This window comes from Tyto alba, unplaced genomic scaffold (assembly GCF_018691265.1).
Source record: "Tyto alba isolate M040663 unplaced genomic scaffold, T.alba_DEE_v4.0 Super-Scaffold_2, whole genome shotgun sequence".
NCBI lineage: Eukaryota > Metazoa > Chordata > Aves > Strigiformes > Tytonidae > Tyto > Tyto alba.
In genome coordinates, this window is record NW_024881282.1 from 17,928,469 (window position 1) to 17,949,543 (window position 21,075).

The window sequence follows — 21,075 nt, forward strand, 5'->3', positions numbered from 1 at the left end:
TCTACACAAAATGTAGAACAATTCATAGACTTTTTTAAAAATAGAAATAATGTGTGTTCTGATTATAGCTCACCGTGGTTGTTTCTGAGTCTGGTTTTTCCTTGATTTTCTGAAGGAGAAAAGCCAAGCAAAAGGTGATCTAAACCCCAGAAAGGAAGCTGAAGTGTTCTTTTGTGCTTGAGGATTTGTGCAGGATGACATTTTTAATTCGTTGTGATCTAAAATTATAAAAATTTTATTTGTTTCAAGTTCTTATTAGCTGCAGTATTAAAATATACATAAAAAGTTATGTCTTCATAAACAATTTTATTCTGCTTACCTTTTATGCCAGAAAAATCCAGTTTTATTGACATTTTTGGACAGACTATATGACATGATGGTTTATAATGACTAACCAAAAGGCTAAGAGAAAGATAAGCAGGTCTAAAGTTTCAAAAAGTAATATTGGTTTTCGGTGATGCACGTGAGATAAATGAAGCTGACTTTCAGAAAGTAATCACCGCTCAACCATTTGAAAACCAGAGCCGTTTTAAAATCCAGGCAAATTAGACATTTGAAAATTGAGGCACCCACAATCATTAGTCACTTTCTCTTCACCTTTGTAAGAAATATGACAACCCTGTAACTCAGACTAAGGTGTGTTTTGTATCACAGAATTCTTTATCGTGGGATTCCCATGGCCACTGGAGTGCATTTTTTCCACTACAAACTGCTTATCAGAACTGTATTTTATATGCAAGATATTCTGAATGATTTCTTTGTGAAGGTTATGATTTGATTTCTTCAAATGGAGCATAAACCCAGTCTGCCTGTAAAAGCAGCTGGCAATTGGTGTGAAGGAGAGGATTAGTATTGCTTACAGATTAGGGAAAGAAACTGCAGGGTCTGCTATTAAAAATGACACAGGAACCAGAACCAAGACTTCACTCAGGAATAAGGCACTGCATCTTTTTTTTTTTCCATTTAAAATATCACACACCTGAAACAATGCAACAGTCTGAAAATGGCTTATCCAGTGGCTGTAGGAGAAAGCAAAACCAGAAACGAGAGCAAAATGTCACTGATAACAACAGTAAGGGGCAGCATTTTGGACCTAGTCCAAAATGAAATGAATAATTCAAGTCATGTGATTTAAATCCTGTGTGTAATACATGGCTTTCACTTCAGTGACAATCACTGTATTACAAAATGCTGCATCCTTTACCCCTTTCAGAGCCTAACATCTTGGTGGCATTGTATGACTTGACAATAAAGGTGACATCAGGAGAGTCCTAATAGCACTCTGCCGTAGCCAGGATGGTTTAGGGATGTAGATAGAATAAAGCTTGCAGGTAGAAGTAGTATCTTTTATTAAAACAACTTATAAAGTTGGAAATATCAGACAAGCCTGCGAGGCACACAACCCCTTCTTCAGATCTGAAATACAAACAGCAGCTTTCAAAGTTAAATACCAGAGAATAATTACACAGAGTTTAGTTAGCTAATGCATCAATTAGACCACCTCTGAAAAAGAAAAATAGTAGATAGTTGTGGACTAGAGGGGATGCTGTGGAAAAATGGTTAGGAAAGACAGATCTATTCTGTGTAGGTCTGTAGTTTCAGGTAAATTTTTAGGGTTTCACTTTTCTTTTGAAATACATGACTGCTTCCAGTTGCTATGAAGCACAAATAGAAAGAGCTCAATAGAAAACATGCAGAAAGGTGAATGGAATAAAAGCATATATTATGCATGAAAACTATCTGGATGGAAGATGAAAAAGACAGTACAGAATACCATGCTTGGTATAGAGACACCATGTTTCTTGGGCATGTTCATTTTGGATGGGCAACAGAACCTGTGAAATGAGATCTCCAGAAGTTGCTTTCTCGTCAGCCCAAGTTTCCAGGCTTTGTCACACACCCTGATAATCAGCACTGGCATGCCTATAGTCCAGTGTTATCGGTAAAAGTTTTTGACTGGTACAGTCAAACCTCTCTCACCCAAACCCAGATTACCTACTTATTCCAAATGTCGTTTAGGTGCTTCTAGTTTCTTTAAGAAAACTAGGTAAAACTGAAACAGTTTTTGTACAAAGTAAACATTACTGCTTCAATTGGGAAACCACCACTATATTTACTATAATTACAGCAACTTCATCTTGATTAAGAAACATTTTTTTTTTACAGTGAGGATGATCAGTCACTGGAACAACCTCCCTAGGGCTGTGGTGGAGTCCCCACCACTGGAGGTTTACAAAATGTGACTGGACAGGGTGCTAGATAATCTCATCCAGGTTTCCCTTCCCACAAAAGGTTGGACCAGATGATCTTCTGATGTCCTTTCAACCTGGGCTGTTCTGTGATTCTAACTATGGGATTAAGAACGTCAGGGATTTTCTGTCATGACTCCCAGCTGTGCTTTCAACACAATCTGCTTAAAGAAGCATAGTCATTTTGAAAATATATCTTTGGTAAAACTTTGATATGAGAAGAAACTCAATGCAATTTCAGAAACTCCTTAGCTATTAAACTCTGAAATGCTATAAGACATTGATTTGATGACCATCATCATATAGGTAAGGAAATGGAAAAGTGCAACTCACTGGTGTTTTTGCTCTTCCTTAGCCGGTGCTCTAATGGTGGTTTTAGCATTCTATTGACATCAACGTAATTCTGAAATTTTTTTTTTTGTATCTCTTCAAACCATTCTCCAGTCACTCCCTGCAGCACTGTTTCAGACTTCTTTCTCTTCAGAAGCTTGCTAGAAAGAGGGAAAAAAAAAAAGACAATTTATTTTTAAGCCTTTTTAGATATTACAGGCACATCATTAGGAACTTTCCTTGTTGTTTATTAAGTATTTAAAGTATATTTCTACATATAATGACTTTTTAAAAGATACAGTGGGACATGAGACATTCACAGCAATCACGTAAAAGTTTTAGTGATAGCAGAATTCTCCAGTTTAACAATGAGATTATGTGACCAGGTTAAGTGGACAACTTGTATGCTTGTATCATTCTCTGCATCGAAGAAGCGTACCCTTCTTCCTTACAAAAATGAGGTAATAATTCATAAGCATTATAAAGCTAATTGAAAGTAAGATTAAATTTAGCCAATAATAAAATTAGAATAAATAATACCCTAACAAAGCAATTCTTGAAATATTTATTCACTCATTTAAACAGAAGCAATAACAAGATTATTTTGACTTTCAAGAGGAAGCTTACCAAGGCCCTGACAGTGAGGTACCCACCACACATTTTCTATGTAAGGGAGAATAATAAAATGTGAATTCAGCTAATAGGTATTAATGTGACATGTTCAATGAGTTTATATTTTCCTCTTTCCTTGCTGCATAGTGATTCTGCTTGTGTTTAATATGTATGGAAGCAACTAACAATGAATATGAATGCTCTGCCACACAGAGGCGAAGCCTGAATAAGCTACACACATGTAGCTGCAACTGAAGAAGCTGTTTAGTAGCAAGTTCAGGTTTTAGACCAAGAGGTCACCGGAATAAATTGTTTATCTGGACATAAAAGAACAAGGTACAGTTGCAAAGGAGTCTGAACAGTGCAAAGACACACAAAGTTACTTGTTTTCAAATTATATTACACAAGTGCCTAAAGTACAGATACAAACACAGCAAATCCACACCCCAATTGATTCTGATGGCAACAGAACAAGACTTTGTGCACAGCCTGGAGATGTAATACCAATGTTTTAGCAAGGCTTTCATGTAAATCTTCCACCTTAATCAGTGGTAAAACCCATGTCTGGGAATACAGATGCTCTCAGAAAACATAAATTATTTCAGTTATCAATTTAAATAAAACCTCATATTCCCTGAGATAACATTACTTCACAGAACAAACTTCAGTATCTAGTCTGGAAAGGGATGTATTTCCATCAGGAATTGATACAGAGTGTGTTGCCCATACAAGCACCTACTGTTCATCAGGTGGCATCTGAAGAATAGGAGGGCAGCAGACAGACATTTTTGGTAAATGAGTATTTCCGTTGAAGAAGATTACACAGACACAGGCACAAGTACTAGCCATTTGAAATAAACTTATTACAAAGGCAAAAATGTTAATCATATTGCCGCACCACGGGAGTGACTAAACACCATAAACGCCATCTGCAGCGCGGAGAACAGTCTAGCAGTAATGTGAAACAGGAGGAGGCGATGAATAAAGTGCTCTCAAGCGCCAACTTCATGACCTCACTCCTGTGGCCTCAGCGAGGGGGATCCAAGATACCAGGAGGAGGGAAAGCAGACAGGGCCAGGCATGGGGCATTCTGGGAGCGGCGGCAGTCACAGCGCTTGCCCGGAAAACGCGCCCGCAGCAGTTGTGCTGAAAACGGGGCCCGCCTCTCGCAGCCCACCCCCGCGGCCGGTGCGGAGGCAGCCGGAGCCCGCCGGCCGCCGCGCCCCCTCAGCCCGGGCCAGGCCGGGCGGTGCGGGGAGGCGCGCGCGGAGGAGGCCCAGGCGCCACCCAGCGGCGGTGGGTGGCACCGCGCCCCAACCGCCCCCCGCGCGCCCGCCGCCGCGAGGCTGGCGGCGCGTTATATGCACGTACCCGATCGCTGTACATCTACGCGTGCCAGAGAGAAGAAATTGCAATAACCCCACGCTTCAACATCGACCATACCAGGCATTGCGTGAGCACGCCTTTCACCGAAAAAGGTATTAAAAATCTTGCACAAACACTTTATATTTAAACACTGTAAAGTCTTTACTAGTACATGCTTGGCATTATCTGTAGTCATTATCTGTGAACATGCTGCTTTTTAATTGTGCTGTCATCCCCAACTCATGAAATAAACCCTTTAAATTGCTCGTTAGTATTTATATTTACACACACATGCAGGCCCATATACTGAACCCTATATATATTGCTACGTGAGTACCGAATAGTATTAACATGATACGTAATATTTAATTGCAATATTGCATGACTATTAAATATTTCTCATTTACGATGACTCCCAGCCAGACCACATCATTTCCCTATATACCTGCTCTGTCAAGTCTACATGCCCCCTCATGATACTAATGAACAACAGTTGTGAACTAGAAGGAAAGCTTGTCTCAAGAAACAATTACAGCAGAAGATGGTATCTGCAGTCAGTATTGCAATGAACTTGCCTTTGAGGCAGCGCTATTGTTACTTGGATTGCAAATTATATATTGAGACACTGCTCTGTAGGAGTGTCAAAACACCTAATGCCCTCTAAACTAAATGTACTAATCCTGCTTCCCCGTCTGCTGCATTCATCCTTCCTCCTCATTTCTCTACAGCCACTTTGGGCACTCAGAGCCACTTCCTTCTGAGAGAAGACATCATTGTGACTGGGAAAAGCACCTGTAAACTGCTGCAGGATTAAAGGCAACTCCATTCCCAGGAAAACTTACAGGAGACTGCTCCACAAACCGGCGCAGGCAGCAATCCTAAATGACCTCACAGGCTACACCTTGTTACCTTTTCCCATCTATTATCCTACACAGCATCTAAACTAATGAATCACTCAGGAACGATTCCTTTGCACTGTTTTTAAAAACATCTCTTCCTTATTGGCACAAGGATGTCCCATTATTTCTTATACAGACATCTCCAGGGAAAAGTTAATCTAAATGTTTGTATGTACTAGACTTTCATGTGGGTTACCATAAATATTGTGAAAAGAGCTGTAGCCTCCCCCTGCCACTTCCTGTTAGGATAATAAGGAGCTTTAATTGCTACTGTAAGAGGAAAGGTATTTTCTCTACCATCTTCATCCTGAATATAAAGCAGATGACAGATGTGTAAGGTAGTAGAAACTGGGTTGCCAAATAGGACATCTGGGGACATCTCTGCTGTTTGCAGGGGACAGAGGACTCAATCTCACTTATACCATAGCAGAAATTATGATTCCTATTGATTTCAGCAGAAGCAGGATTTGGCCCTAAAGAACCCTTACCACACACTTCACGAGAGAACAGATACACAGCAATGACCGAGCATGAGGAATTGCACTGGATGAAGGATAAGCAGACCAGTATTTGCTCACTGTATCAAAGCTCTCAGTGTCTGAGAAGACAAGGCTGAAAGGATTGCAGATAAAAACAGTGCCAAAAGCATTAGATAAAAACTACAGCAGGGCAGATAATTTGCAAAAACAGTTACTTAAAACAAACTTATGTCTTTACGTTGTTTATATTCCTTACTTTATCAGTGAGAAAAGGCTAGAGATATTAGAAAATAGTGCCTGAAGAACCAGTTCTTTCCTAATTTTTTTGCTTCAACTTCCCACCTTCCCACTGCTCTATACATTATGCTGCACTGCTGAACTGTGTATCTCTATCATTTCTATAGCCAGTTAATTTTCTAGAAAACTCTGGCTGTTATCATGCTCTAAAATACATATACAAGAATATTTTCTTACTTATAATTCCTTTTAATTTGATAAAACTAATTTAAAGACATACTTTTAAGTTGTCATCTTATTTGAAAAAAAAAGGGTAAAAGAAGTACTACTGACAATAGCAAAGACTAACACAGCTGAAGTAATTTGAAAAAATTACTATCCGCCATTTCATATAAACATATGATAGCAGTAACAGCAACATTCTGCTTTCCAAGGTGCCAGAAAAGCTCCTGTGGCAGGTTAACTCTACCAGGAAGAAAAATAACGATATGCAGAGCCAAGATACTCTTTCCTAGCACATCATACACACAATAGATCTATTTTCTAAGGCAGTCTTTATTCTTAGTAACGGGTATATTTTCACTCACATTAAAGAAATCTTTTGTTTATTTTTCTTTCTTACTGTTTTCTGTTTGGCTAATGTCAGTAAACCGAGTCAGCTTCATTATTACGTGTAAAACATTATGCAGAAGCAGGTGAATCAGAGAAGAAAACTGACTGAGGTTTTGGGCACACTACAAGACAATGTAAAAAGATCTAACTGAAAATGCACCTTTTTTTTTTTCTTTGGCTTTTGTATTTGTAAAATTAATCATTTCTGCAGTGATTCTCTGAAAAATTAAGGTCTCCTCTATTTTGATGAATAAAGTATGTTGGCAATAATACTTCAACCTAACCCGCTAGATTGCTGCTAAACAACCACTCATTTAATTTTCTCTTCCCCCAAAATACTGGTTTTCTATCTAAGTCTTCATAATTTTCATTATTATTACTGCTGCTGTAATTTTTGTTATTATGTATTGATTTTATAATGCACATTAACCCACTAACTTGCCTTCAGAAAACATATTTGTCTGAGTATGTGACCAATAAAACTAAAGATGTGTACGGGCAAAGAGGATGTGCCACCACAAGGAAGACCAAGGTGTGTGTTGGTTCAGTGGTTCTTTCTGACCATGACCCAAATACCACTAAACGTAATAGAAGGACTTACTGTCCTGAACAGGCCTCAGGTCAGGCTGCTGGAGAGTCACCTAGTGGTGACACCCCTGGATGGAAAGGAGTAACTGGAAGTGCCAAGACCAATTCACCTGAAGGACAGGGGAAACGCTTCACAGCTTAGCACCAAACTGTATGGGATATGTTTTCAATCCCACTTTGATGGGCTCATCAAGTGTCCAGCTCACATTTATCCTTAAATATTTAGATTCTGGAAATGTGCAAAACCAGGAGATGGAAGTGGGGAGAAAGTGAAAAGGGAATTAATCTTCTCCAAGTTTCCCTCCCAAACTGTATAGTTAATAGGCAGGAGTACTTTAAACACAAAGATACCATTTCTGCACATGATTTTGATACCTACTCTGTAGTACCCTTTCAAGCAGCAAGTAGGGCTACTTAAGCAGATAACTGCAAACAGTAAATGTAATTTTGTCCCCAGAACACTTTTCTGACAAAAGAGATCAGATTCACACAGTAAGTCCTGCCATGTGTGTTGTGGATACAGGCAGGGAATACGCAAGTTAAAGGCAGAACATCATTTCTGCCCTTACTGAAGTTCTACCTTGTCTGCTCATGGGGAAAATCCTTCAATTTCTACCTCTCTTCTTTTTAATTAAAAAGGAGAAAAACCCCCAAATCTGAAATTATTACACTACCTCTATTCAGCAGGTTTTTCTTTATTAAATTAAAGGTGATCACCTGCTTTGAGATAGCCTAATATGGAGGCAATGTGTACATTTACAACACACAATCCACAAAGACAGCAAGACTATCAGCATACACGAAACATTATCATCAGACTCCCACTGTGTGTTGAATACTTCTTTCCACTTTATAACTCACAATATCTATTGTGTCTACAGTTTTTAAATTTAAGCACCCTCTGTACAGTGGCTAAAACTTACCTCTGATTTTCCCAAAGCTTTAACTTCTCATATTAAACTATATGAAATGAATATACTGCAGACGGCTTACTCTAGCTGCTGTTTTTCTTCACTGAGTCTAACACTCCATTTCACTTGAAGCTTTTCTCTGTTCCCCTGGGCAAGAGCACAGACTGACACTTTCCTTTGAAAGAGAAAACTAGGAAACACGGTAAGGGCAAGGATGAGGTTCATTCTCATGCTGACCACGTAACTCCTCTCTGCTCTGGCAGATCAGGAATCAGTTGTTCTCAGTTAAACCTCAGAAATCAGGACTTTAATGACTGTCTTCATAAAGTTAAGTTTTTAAAGCAAAGAGCACTGAAAACTGAGATCATGGGAGCTGAAGGTTATTAATCAACCATCTTAAACTGTAACAATGCCTCAAAACATTACTTTTAATGGAAACTATTTCTGTAGCAGCTACCTTGGGTTTACAGTGAAAACATTATTTCAGCCCTGCTGGAACAAATAGAAAAGGCTGTAAGTATGTATTGTCTAATTGAGTTTATACATACTTAGAATATGAAAGCTTTTAGTCCTTTGAGCAGCTGGTCAACTAGAGTGAATGAAGTGAAATACCACTAGTAATGTCACAACCGTAAGTGACTCTCCAGGTCAGGCTGACTCGCTGCCATTTCCTTTGCAGTGAGTGCAAAACAGGGGGAAGCTCCACTCTGAGAATGTTTTACAGGTGATTTACAATCTCTCAGTACAGGCTGCAAATGACAGATCAAAAAAGTGTTACTTTATTATCCTGTCAATACGCACAAGGCCAAGCGTAAGGTCCTGTACATGGGTCAGGGCAATCCCATGCACAAGTACAGGCTGGGCGAAGAATGGATTGAGAGCAGCTCTGAGGAGAAGCATTTGTGGGTATTAGTGGATGGAAAACTGACTATGAGCCAGGAATGTGCGCTCACAGCCCAGAAAGCCAACTGCATCCTGGGCTGCATCAAGAGAAGTGTGGCCAGCAGGTCAAAGGAGGGGATTCTCCCCCTCTCCTCTGCTCTCAAGAGATCCCACCTGCAGTGCTGTGCCCAGCTCTGGAGCCTCCAACATAAGGACAGGGACCTGCTCAAGTGGGTCCAGAGAAGGGCTGTGAAGATGATCAGGGGGCTGGAGCACTTGTCCTATGAGGACAGGCTGAGAGAGTTGGGGTTGTTCAGCCTTGAGAAGAAAAGGCTCCAGGGAGACCTTATAGCAGCATTCCAGTACTTAAAGGGGGCTACAGGAAAGATGGGGAGGGACTCTTCACCAGGGATTGTAGTGATAGGATGAGGGGTAATGGTTTTAAACTGAAAGAAGGTAGATTTAGACTAGGTATAAGGAAGAAATTTTTTACCGTGAGAGTGGTGAGACACTGGCACAGGGTGCCCAGAGCAGCTGTGGCTGCCCCCTCCCTGGAAGGGTTCAAGGCCAGGTTGGACAGGGCTTTGAGCAACCTGATCTAGTGGGAGGTGCCCCTGCCCGTGGCAGGGGGGTTGGAACTAGATGATCTTTAAGGTCCCTTCCAACCCAAAACATTCTGTGATTCTATGAACATTATATGGTAATAGCAAAACAAATCCATGATGCAATGGAAAGGAAGGATATCTATAATTTTTAAAGTGTGTCACATAGCTTCTAAATGGTAGTAATTAATATCTCTAATGAGATTACTTCCTGATCTAGTGAAAATTGTCCCTGCCCATGCAGGGGGGTTGGAACTAGATGATCTTTAAGGTCCCTTCCAACCCAAACCATTCAGTGATCATGATGATTAATAGGAATGTCCATTAGCATTAATAGAGGCTAATAGATGCAATGGATATAATTCTCCATGCAGTGATTATGATTTGTTTGCAGGGATAGATGTAGTCTTGATCCAAAAACGTTGCACGACAGGAGTAAGTCTGGGGCTCCTGAATTTCTGTCCTGGAAATCTTACATGGAAATACAGATGTATACCATATGTGCCACATGATGATGGGTTGGAAAGCTGTGGATCAGGTCTTCTTAGGTCTCTCAGTAAATCTAGAGCTAATGATTAACAGCAGACATATTTGCTCTTCCAGGGTTAAGCTGCTAGTTGATTGTGAGACCTTTTATAAATATTGATAGCATGCAAAGAGACAGCCATATATGCAAGTAATTTACAGCTCAGCCATATGTTATACATTTTACTGCCTTACAAAGACATGCAATGCAGATGATATTCCTCATGTTATTGTATGACTTTCTTTATGCAAAACCTTTCCTAGGTAACAACATAAGGGGAAAAACAAGAAAACAGACACAGGACAGGTAAGAACTCTGAGGGGAATTGGTTTCAAATGAAGATCAAGGTCTCATCTCTGCAAGCAGGTTTGTATATGATAGCCCATGGGTCTGGACAGAGCTCTAAAATCGAGAGGCTCCAGTCGGGCTTAGACATTTGTTTGTACAAAGTTAAGCTTGAAGCATAGGGTGCTCAAAATACACCTCTGCAATCTCAGATAATTGTGCAGAATCTCACAGAGCTGAAGCAAGATTCTGGTCAACAAAAGTAAGACAGAAGGTCAAAGTGTACCTGCACGCTGTGTTACTGAAACACTACAAAAGCCTTGTTTACATTGCTTTAAATTATGGAAAGCAATCATAAGAATGAATGTAAGCTCTCAAAGTTGACACAGTGGATGTTTTTAATCTGGAAATATAATACTTATATATATGTGTACAATATATACATGCACAGATCCTCTGTTATAGTAGCTGAGAATATAATGATTTATCACAACTCTTCCACTGGAAATAGAAATATGATAGTAATACTTTAAAATATAATATTTATATGTATATAAATTTCATATGTACATCTAACTATAAGAACACACAAGTGTACAATGCAGGAAGAAACAGACTGCAGTGCACCCCAGCCACACAGCTGCAGCTTGACTGCAGCTCTCTGTACTCAAAGCCCCTATATCTAGAAATCAAAAGATATGGCAAGCAGAAGTATTGTCGTTCCTTGATTATTCCAACCACAAATTAAACTGTGTGTAATTTATGTGCAATAAAGTGTAAACAGACTGCACTTTTCATCATTTCCTCTGAACTTCTGTTTTGTGGTTTTGATGTGTTTGGTCATAGTTGGTATGGTACCACTGCATATACCTATTCATTTCCATGGTAAGACTGATAAAAATAATACAGTTTCTGGTAGGAGTTTAGAATGCAGGCATTGAAATACTGCTTATTACATTTAACAGCGTTAACATAATAATCTAGCTGCAAAGAAGGGTTAGAAATACATTTCATGTGAACATTGAGATGCACCAATACTCAGGAAAAAGTCAAATTTTTCTCTACTTGCTTTAATGCATTTCTCACATGAAATATGTAAATTGTGAAACTTTTCAGAATGTCAACTGTAGGGAATTAAATAATTTTTCAATTGAAAACAAGTACAGGAAAGGCTGAACTGAGGTCAGTCTTTAGTCTACGTAGTCCTGTATTAAAGTTCTGGAACACAGAATAAAATGGGGTCTCTGGGCTCAAAGTGCAAAACTCCATTGGGCCAAGCTCTACTTGATTTGAAAACTAGATTCAGGGGGCAAAAAGATTTTAAAGGATTATTAAATTCAGTATATATAAACTACTGATAAAAACTAAACTTTAAAGAAGAAAAGGAAACAGACTCGTGCAACATTTTTCAAATGCTGTCAAAACAGTATCTGATACAAACCAATGAACATCAGGTGAAGTCTTGACATACAGCCCAACAAGCTTTGCTCTCAGCTGTTAGCCAGGTCTCTCCAAGAGCCACATCTACAGGAGGTGCAAGTCTTGCATGTCTAGGTGGACCCAAGAATCTGAAGTACTTCAGGGAGGGAGATATCCAGCCACTCTGAACATGAACTGGACATGGTCCTGTGCAACACTTGCTTGACTTTCACGCATAACCGATTTAGTATTTCTGAAATATGTGCGAGGACTTGAAGGTGTTGGGACACAGACAGTGTGTAGAAGTTGTCATCACCTGAAAACATTTCTGGGGTCCTTCCATGGCTGCTCGCTGCAGACTGATATTAATTCCCTTCCTTACAGCAATGACAGGCAGTGTGTGTTATGCTTTACTGGCATTACCTTCCAGAGGCCCAGTGACTCTACTGCACATGCCACTGGCTTACAAACAACTTTTAATAGACATATATAAGAAAGCTGAGCTAGAGTGAGACCATACTTTGCTGATGTTTTCAGCATTTCAGAGAGTTCTCCACATGCCTCTATGACTCTTTGCTTGCTTAGTATGGGAAGCTGTCTTCTTCCACTTGATGGCCATTTCCAATTTCCACTAATGTCAATTACTAACTTTTGCACTTGAATTGTGGAGGAGACAGAGGGTGTTGAGAATACAGAGACATTATTGCTGGAAAGGTCAAACCTGGGAAGTGCACAGACTTTCTACAAGGTGCACAAGTCCTTAACTGGGTCACAACTCCATAGAAAACTAACAAAAAATAACAAAATCAGACTGTACTGCATTAGCAATTCCAGAATAAATCCCCATATTGACTGTCTACTCAGTAGTTAATACTGTTGTGCCTGACCTATTTATTCTTGAAGCCTGGTCAATTTATCCATATAGACAAAGCCCAATTGATTCTACTTTCGTCATTGAGCTTGGACTTAGAAAATGTCTGCCCATGGGCTTCACGATAAGCCTTGTCTTATATTTTATCAGTTTCAACAAGTATCTTCTTTTTGGCAGCCCTAGTGACACCAGAGAGTGGGCTAGATAATCATAACAATAATAATAATTATGATTTTAATTTTTACAGCATTTTGTCACTTGAAAATGCAAGCGCTAGTTTGGACCCTAACACAAAGCCTGTGCTTAAATAAGCATGGCTGAAAATGCCCTGAGCATGTCCTTCCCGCTCCTGCTGGCTTGGCTGCCTGGGCCCATGGCCAGCTTGGGAAGAGCAGAGCTGGTGGCCTTGGAGAAAGCTGCCATGAATGCAGCCAGAGGCCTCAGCAAGGGCCGCCCCTCCTTCCCCGGGGAGCTGCTTTCAATCAGAGGCTGTCCCCTGGGGCCTGCCCCAGCTACAGCCCCCGACACGTCCCAGCTGTCTGTGCACGGCCACTGCCGTGCTGATCCGCGCCTTGACCCGTGGGCTGACGTCCCAGCCTGGCCACAGCCCAGCCAGCCCACCCCTGGCCTGCCCGTGGGGCCATGGCTGACCCCAGACACTGCCACCAGGGCTGACCCTGGTGAGACTTCACGGCTTGACCTTGGCCCTGCATCCTCACCATGGCCCTGCCCAGTGATCACTGGGCTATGGTAGACATGGTTACCCTCACCGGGACTGATCCTGGCCCTGACTCAACCCCACGGCCCAGCCCGGGCCCTGCCGCGCCGCCATGATGATCGGGCTGGGGCTGCCCCCAGCTGGGGCAGTGGGAGGGATGGTGGGACAGGCCCTGGCAGCGAGGCCCTGCCCTGCCCGCCCCATGGGGAGCCCCCGTGGCCCCAATAACGTGAAAAAAAGAAGAAATACATTCTGTGCACAACCAGGCAGGCTCTTCCGGGTCTCATTCTGCCGCCACGCATACTGCAGGAAACCCCTGCTCTCAAACACAAAGGAATGCAAAGCTTTGAAGGAAAGGATCGACCTCCTGCTAACACTGAAATTAGATTACTATGAAAAGACAAGACCAACAAGCTGGCAGCAATGCCCGCTCAGACTCTGCTCTGTAGACATAAAGCTGGAGTTACACCACATACTTTGGTTTAGTTAGCCCAGATGCACAGGGCTGAAAACTGATAAAGAAAACGACACACGCTGTGCCCACTCACCCCTGGATGTTACCACCTGCTTTTCCTCAGCTCATGCGAAGCCCCAGTCCTTGACTCCAGGCCCCAACACAAGACAGGATTATTAAAAAACTACACTGAGGAAAAAACTTGATATGCAACTTAACTAATTGCCTTTGGTTACAGTACTCCCACTCGAACAAGGGGAGTCCCAAAGTGGGATTATTTATGACAGTAATTGTTTACCAAACCAAGTAAAGGTTTTTAAATCACAGTCTTCCCTACCATTCTCCCTTCTATTTACACTTTTTTAGCATATTAGTGCTTCAGGGCTTCAAGGACCTGTTTTCATAAGTGTTTACAAACCACTAAACACACCCATGGCACAGTATCAGTAGTAAATAATAATAGCATCTCCTCCACAAACAAGACACAATAGAGCACTTGTGCCCTGAAACATCCCGGGTGGAGTATCACTTATGAAAGAATTTCTTTATTAATGCTTTGTTCAGGGAGGGAGCTCCACTGGAACAACAATATACCCAAGTGGTGCTGTCCTGGTATCCTGCGTGCTCTCCTCACCCATGCAGCTTATGGGTATTTTGGGGCTGATTCTAAAAATTCTTTGTAATTATAAGGAGTTGGGCCCCTGATCTAGATCTCTAACACTCAAGAAGTTATTCTAAGTCTCTGAGAGGCTGCGAGACAGTCAACGGGACTACTTCTGTGAATAAGCCAAAATAAGGGCTGTCATGTCAGAGCCCCCAAACTGTAAGCAAGACAAAATAATTGAAGCACCAAGAAGGCACCGAGTATGTCTGCACCTCTGCGAAAAATGCCATCCAAGGTTATGAATGTGGAAAAAGGTGAAAAAATACATTCCCCATGCATAATTTTATTCCCACCTTCTAGTGCCAGACCTGGGAGAGGCAATGTCAGTCAAGAGAATACAATAAGGAATTATTTGCAACAAATGAACTCGGTAAATGATCTGCCGTAAGGCAGTAAGAACAGTTGTGTTCCTGTAACAAATCACTAAGTTCAAATGGTTTGTTATGAGACTGTCTAGAACAAAGTAAGGAGGGGATTCATCTTCCCACAAGAATCATGTTAATGGGTCACCAAAAGAGGAGCAGTGAGTGGTGCTGACTATACATTCCAATTAATTTCTTTTGCTTTTCATCTTTAAATTTGAGAATAAATTAAAACAAACTTCTGCTTTGCTGCCATTCTCATTGTCCTAGCTCGATAAATCTACTAAATAAAAAAAGCAAAAGCATAAATTAACCTGGAAATAAGCAAAACAAATTAAAGCAAAGGGAATGAGTGCTCTTCTCTCCCAAAAGCTCAGTTTCCCTTTCCTCTTGTATTCAGTTCCTATTCAGACAATGGATGATGCCTAAGATATATTCTAGAGCAGGTAATTAATTTTTTTCCATTCTTCCTACTGATAAAAGAAAAAAATCCTTACACAGTACAGGCATAGTTACTTCTCGAAACATGATCTATCAGGTAAACTGCTATTCGGGGAGGTAGGTTAATTTCCCTGTTCAGTGGCTCGGACTCTCAGTTTTTTTCAGTGTCTTGTTTGAAAGTGAAGATAACAGTATTTCCCTTTTTCTCAAGGATTAATAAACTAAACCAGCACAAGGCTACTGTATGTAGTCATAATAGGAGCATTATATAGAACAGATAAATCTCCTAAATAAAAGTTAATAATGAAAGAATTCAGAGCTTTTCTGCCCTTTTAAATACATTCCCTATTATCTGTAGTTCTTCTGCTGTATCTCTCAACTGTTCATTTTTTGGGCAACCTGCAAATGTACCAGCTACTTGTTTCCATGCCACAGTCCCCTACCTGCTGCCTCTTTTAAGTAGCTGGCTCCATGTCTCCTGGCTCCTCTCGTCTCAGCTGCTTTCTCTGGGCCCTGTTGCTGCTTCAGCAGTGGAGGGGCATCTCTGCACCCAGTGCTCACACAGTCCGAGGCATCAGAGCCCCAGCGCTGACTGGGAAGACACCTGCTTGGGCACTGTCTGCCTCTCCGCACTCTGCAGAGGGAGGAGCTGCCTCGGAGATAAAAGGCAGCAGCTCCACCTCTGTATCCCAGGGCTTCACGCCCTGCTGCTGCTGAGCCTTCCTACAGGGACTGGCAGTCCCTCTGCTACCTGCCAGGCTCTGAAAGGCTGTCCTGAAGAGACAGGAAGCAGACACCCTCCCTTGTCACCCTGCCCATCAGCTTCTTGAAGGAAGGACAGAAAAGAGAAGCCCCTACAGGTTTGTTAAGTCTTTGGGACCTGAGGTTCTGCATGCAAATATCATCTGACAATTCTTCTTTAATTTCTGTCCCCAGCAGCTGCAGAACAAAACTAGAGAAGAGGAGCTGGGTGCACCTTGAAGCCTTGAAATCAGAAGTTGAATAAGACCTGGAATGTTTTTATGTCATGATTTTCAGGCCTGTTTCATTACGCATGGAAAGTTGTCCTGTGGTATTAATAACTGTGCCTACAGCAAGCATTCATTGTGTCCTTATGAAAACGGAATTGTTAGGGAACTATCGGAATATGATACTGCCCTCTGAACATGCTGGATTCCTCCTTGTCTCCTCCTGGGCATCTAACTGTGATTGAAATATTTGGGAGAAGGAACCTTCTTCCACAAGCATCTGCAAAATCACCAGTTTCATTAACCAGGCTTACTAAAACAGCATTTTGTGACTTGAGTTGGACTTCTGTCTTAACATTGCAAATACTATTATGGAACAATGCATGTATATTGATATACAGATTCCATTTTTGCTTCCACGCTGATGCTTATGATAAATGAGGTTTTCTCCAAGATGGTATTGTGAATAACACTGGATTTGATGAACAACAAAGAATACTGAAGCTGGGTGTTACCCAAGTCCGAAACTAATGTGTATTTTTTCTTTTAATTTACTAAACACATGATTACTAAGTTTCTAAATTATTGTCGGTGTTTATGGCAGTTAACAGTCATGTGAGTTATACCAAAGCTGACTGCTGCTGATTCTCTGAACCTGTTTTGTAGGAGAAGGAGTCAGGTACAGCTGGTTTGCTGTTGCTCTTCAAAGCTACTGCTGAGGGGAGCCACGAGAGGGCACTGGAAAGGAGAAAACAGGCAAAAAAATGTAGTCCTGGGAACCAGCAGCCCAAGTACATCAGGAGCTCAGCTCCCCGTCAGTAGCAAGAACAAATAAAGGTCTGACAGGTCACACAGTTCACTTCTGCATAAAAGGGAAATCAATACTGAGAGGTCTTCCAGAACAGGCTTAGAGGTCTGAAGCTTGCCAAGGGAGCTGAGAAAGGGCAGACGGTACCCAGAGGATGTGCTGGGGCATCAGGAAGAATGGGGAGGGACAGCACAAAGTGGGTCCCACAGATACACAAATGTGTATAACTGGCCACATAAATCACACGTTCCCAGTCCACACAAAGGCAACAGAGAGAAAGTGAAAGGGAGATGGAGAGGGGTTGCACAAAGTAACCAGCCTTTTCCCAGAGAATGCCCCAATACATGTTTAATTTCACAAAAGGGTGGGCTGTCTGGGTGAAGAGAGATCTGGTGGTTCTATCAAGTTTCCAGTGTAGGTAAGCAGTAAGAAAAGAAAAAAAAATAGTTTGGAAACAATTACAGTTATGTAGCTGAGAGCTCAATGCACTTGAGGAGGAATTTGAGGAGGTCAGTATTTCATGCTGCACTGCAATACATTTGTGTTTATGTGAAAGTCAACTCCCTTGAACTATGGTTGTCATTCACTGGACATGATAAACCATGCAGGATGTCAGGATTCATCTTCTGATCTTATTTCTGATTTTGTCTTTCAAAACTAACTGGTATTAACATTTTTTTATATAACAAATGAAGCTTGTAAAAAGAAAAAAGCCCATTCCTGCTTTTTTGATTCCAGAGTTGTATCTAGGAATGGATTTCAAATTTTCGTTGATCTTTTAAGAGACTTGCAGACAGCTACATGCTTGCTTGTATGACATCAAACAGCACGCACAAAATCAGCACAGTCATTAGAACCTGATTTGTGATCTGCCAGCAAATGCTTCATTCCCTCTGTCAATCCAGTCTAGATTGGTCTATACAGGGACATGCTATAATGTATTGTAAATAAAGATGGTCACCGAACAAACTTGACTAGTGAGCCTACTGGTTATTACTGACTGGCCCTGCCCAGCTCCAACTAGTTCTTTCCAAAACCATGCTCAAGAGCAGTTTGGGGGATAACCCACTCCAGTGACTTCATGCAAAAAAGTACTATTGATGAAACTGCTCCTTCCATTCCACAGTATCTCCTATATGCCTCACTTGATTGATGTCATAAATCAAATGCTTCAAAAATCACACTTTGAAAGCATCCTAGGAGTGGGCTGCCACAGTGCTCAGGCATTATTTTAAAACTTTTGAACTGAAAAAAATGTATACAAAGTTAATTTTCAAAATAATAGTAATAAGAATGACACAGAGCCAAGGGAGAAGGCATATGGGACCAAGAGGAGCAAACGCAATTTTGTTTAGAGACTCTGAAGCTCAGTGTGGTCATATAGGAACTGCAGGATTTGGCCCTCCAGGGTGATCACTGTTATTACTTAGATTATAGTAGCGCAAGGCAACACCACAGACTGGAACCCGTCTGCTCCTGATGGGAGTCCCCTGGCCTGAAGAGCTAAATAAGACCAGGTAGACAAGTGGAGTGAGAAAGAAAGTACTTTTATTAGGCCCAAGAGAGATTAAGACACTTGCCCAAGGACACATACAAAAACCTTTGATAGATCTATGGTTTAACCTAGATTTCAGTATGGCGCCTTGATCCTAAACACTTCACCTATGTTCTCAACTTCTGCATGCCTCTTCAACTGAGATTTAAAGTAGTCTCCATCTCAGTGAAGCATCACCAGAAACATCCTCCAATATCATGTTTATTTTCACAGCTTTTGCATAAAGAGAGACCACTTTCTATTGACAAAGTCCTAAGTACACAGACGAAGAAAAAAATACAAGTTTTGGGTCAGGTGAAAGCCTTGAGTTCAAGAGCAGACTATTCAAGCTTCTCTACAGCATTGGAAGCCTCACTGCATTTGCTTTAGTCTCACACACAGTTCTAAACTTACAACTATCCAGCCATGTAATTCTCCATATGCAGCAAAATATCCCTCCTTTTTTGGGGTTATAATGGGACACATGGAACAGAAATTGATCAAAGAAAGAAAGGTAATGCCAAGTTATGGAAGAAATAAATCACTAAACTCACTCTGAATTCACATACTGCAGAAAACTAAGACAAGTTTTGAATGCAAGTCAGTGTTGACACATAATGTTTAACCATGTTCATCATAAAATCCACTTGACTGAAATAAAAAATACACAGTACAAAAATCCACGTGACAGAAATGTTACTCATTAACATTCCTTCTACAGCTTACATGAAAGCATCACTTGTGAAAAGTGCCCACTTGTGAAAGTGCCCACTCGTGAATCTGAGAGGACACTGCCTCTCGCTTGCAAACAGCCCACAAAGTACCTCAAGTTTCATCTGGAGGAAGAAATTATAACCTTTAATAATAAGCAGCTCATTTTCCAGCATAATTTTTTATTAATTCCTTGACCTTTGCTTTCACGATCAACACAAACAGCTTTGGTGATTGCACACAGGGGAGATACGAGCTAAAATCAAGGTTGAGGCTGTTCTCTTTGTTCATATGGCTCATATACGATGTTGTGCCTTGTGTACCTGAATGCGGAGGGAATTCAGCTAAGTCGCTTGAAAGGGTCGGGTGGATGCCTGCCTTGGTTTCCAAAAGCTGCCGGGATCGGCTCCGGGATCTGCCCGGGAGCCGCAGAGCCGCCACGTTTCCCCGCAAGGTCCCGTAAAACTTCCCCGTCACCGTTGTCTCGCCTCACACCCGCCGCCAGCGACACGGTGAGAGGCACGAGTGGCCTCCCTCCTCCTCGGGGAAGTCGAGGAGCCCCGGGGAAGCACCAGCCGTGACTCAGAGCCGTCTGTGCCACAACACGCGTTTCCCAAACGTCCCGATGCCGCCGATGCCCGGCGCCCACGCTGCCCCGCCACGGCGGCAGGACCGCAGCTCTCCGCGCTCCCTGCCCGCGCGGCCCCGCTGCCCCTCGGCCGCCGCACCCCCTCCTCCGCGGGGCGCCCCCCGCCCGCCCCCCGCTTACCCCGCTCGCCCCTTCGCTTTCCCCGCTCGCCTCCGCGGGGCGAGGCGGGGCTGGAGCCGCAAGCCTCGCTGCCGGCTCCGCGCCTCCCATCCCGCGCGGCGCGGCGGGGACTAAGCCCGGTACCTGACTCTGTCCTTCTCGGCCCGCCGCAGCTCCGAGTCCCTCTGCAGCACCTGAAAAATCGCCCTGGCTTCCTCCTCGTTTAAAAAACTGAGATCTGGCCCCTGAGGCGCTGCGGTCATGGCTTTGCTTATCTTCGGGCGGGCGGGCGGAGGCGGGCGGGCAGCGCTGACCCCCGCGGAGCCTGGAGCGACACCCGCATGGCCGAGCCCCGGCAGGACGGCGCACGCCGGCACCCGAGGGACACGCTTCCCCCTGGACGGCGGGTGCCGCCGCCCCGCCCCGTATCGTATCGCCCCGCCCAGTATCGTATCGTAACCGCCCCGGCGCGCCTTGGTGCCACACCCTCCGGAGCGAGTGCGGCGGGGCGGGGAGGTGGGGGTCCCCCCGCTGCCGGGGCCGGGGCTCGGCCTGTGCCCGCACCACGGGCGGGCCGGCGCTCGAATCGGGTGTTTGCGCCGAGCACTTGGCGCGGGGTTTACCGTGACGCTGCCAGGCGGAGCTCCGACCCGCCCGGGGGACCGCTGCGGGACGGTGCGGGTCCCGCTGGGTAGCCCCGACACGCCTCTGCCCGGCTGGCGCCGAGCCCCGGAGCGCGGCCCCGGAGCGCGGCCCCGGAGCGCGGCCCCGGAGCGCGGCCCCGGAGCGCGGCCCCGGAG

The 21,075-nt window shown here is 43.0% G+C and overlaps 1 protein-coding gene and 1 long non-coding RNA gene across 3 annotated transcripts in view; one reads left to right on the forward strand and one right to left on the reverse strand.

Moving 5' to 3' along the window:
- EXPH5 (exophilin 5) overlaps positions 1 to 20,668 on the reverse strand; it is a 36,155-nt gene extending 15,487 nt beyond the window's left edge. Inside the window, exons 1-3 of one of the 2 annotated variants that reach the window (XM_042793184.1) lie at positions 20,420 to 20,668; positions 2,583 to 2,740; positions 74 to 218 (exon numbers count right to left, since the gene is read on the reverse strand). In XM_042793184.1, coding sequence (XP_042649118.1) covers positions 74 to 218; positions 2,583 to 2,740; positions 20,420 to 20,538 — 422 coding nt within the window. In that variant the 5' untranslated portion in view covers positions 20,539 to 20,668. Of the gene's footprint in view, positions 1 to 73; positions 219 to 2,582; positions 2,741 to 15,949; positions 16,059 to 20,419 lie in introns of those variants that run through there. The other variant, XM_032990825.2, reaches the window with a different exon arrangement.
- LOC122153469 lies at positions 4,369 to 7,308 on the forward strand. Its single transcript, XR_006165368.1, has 2 exons — positions 4,369 to 4,669; positions 5,285 to 7,308. It is a non-coding gene; the product is annotated as an uncharacterized LOC122153469 (long non-coding RNA).
- Positions 20,669 to 21,075: the final 407 nt, after the last annotated feature.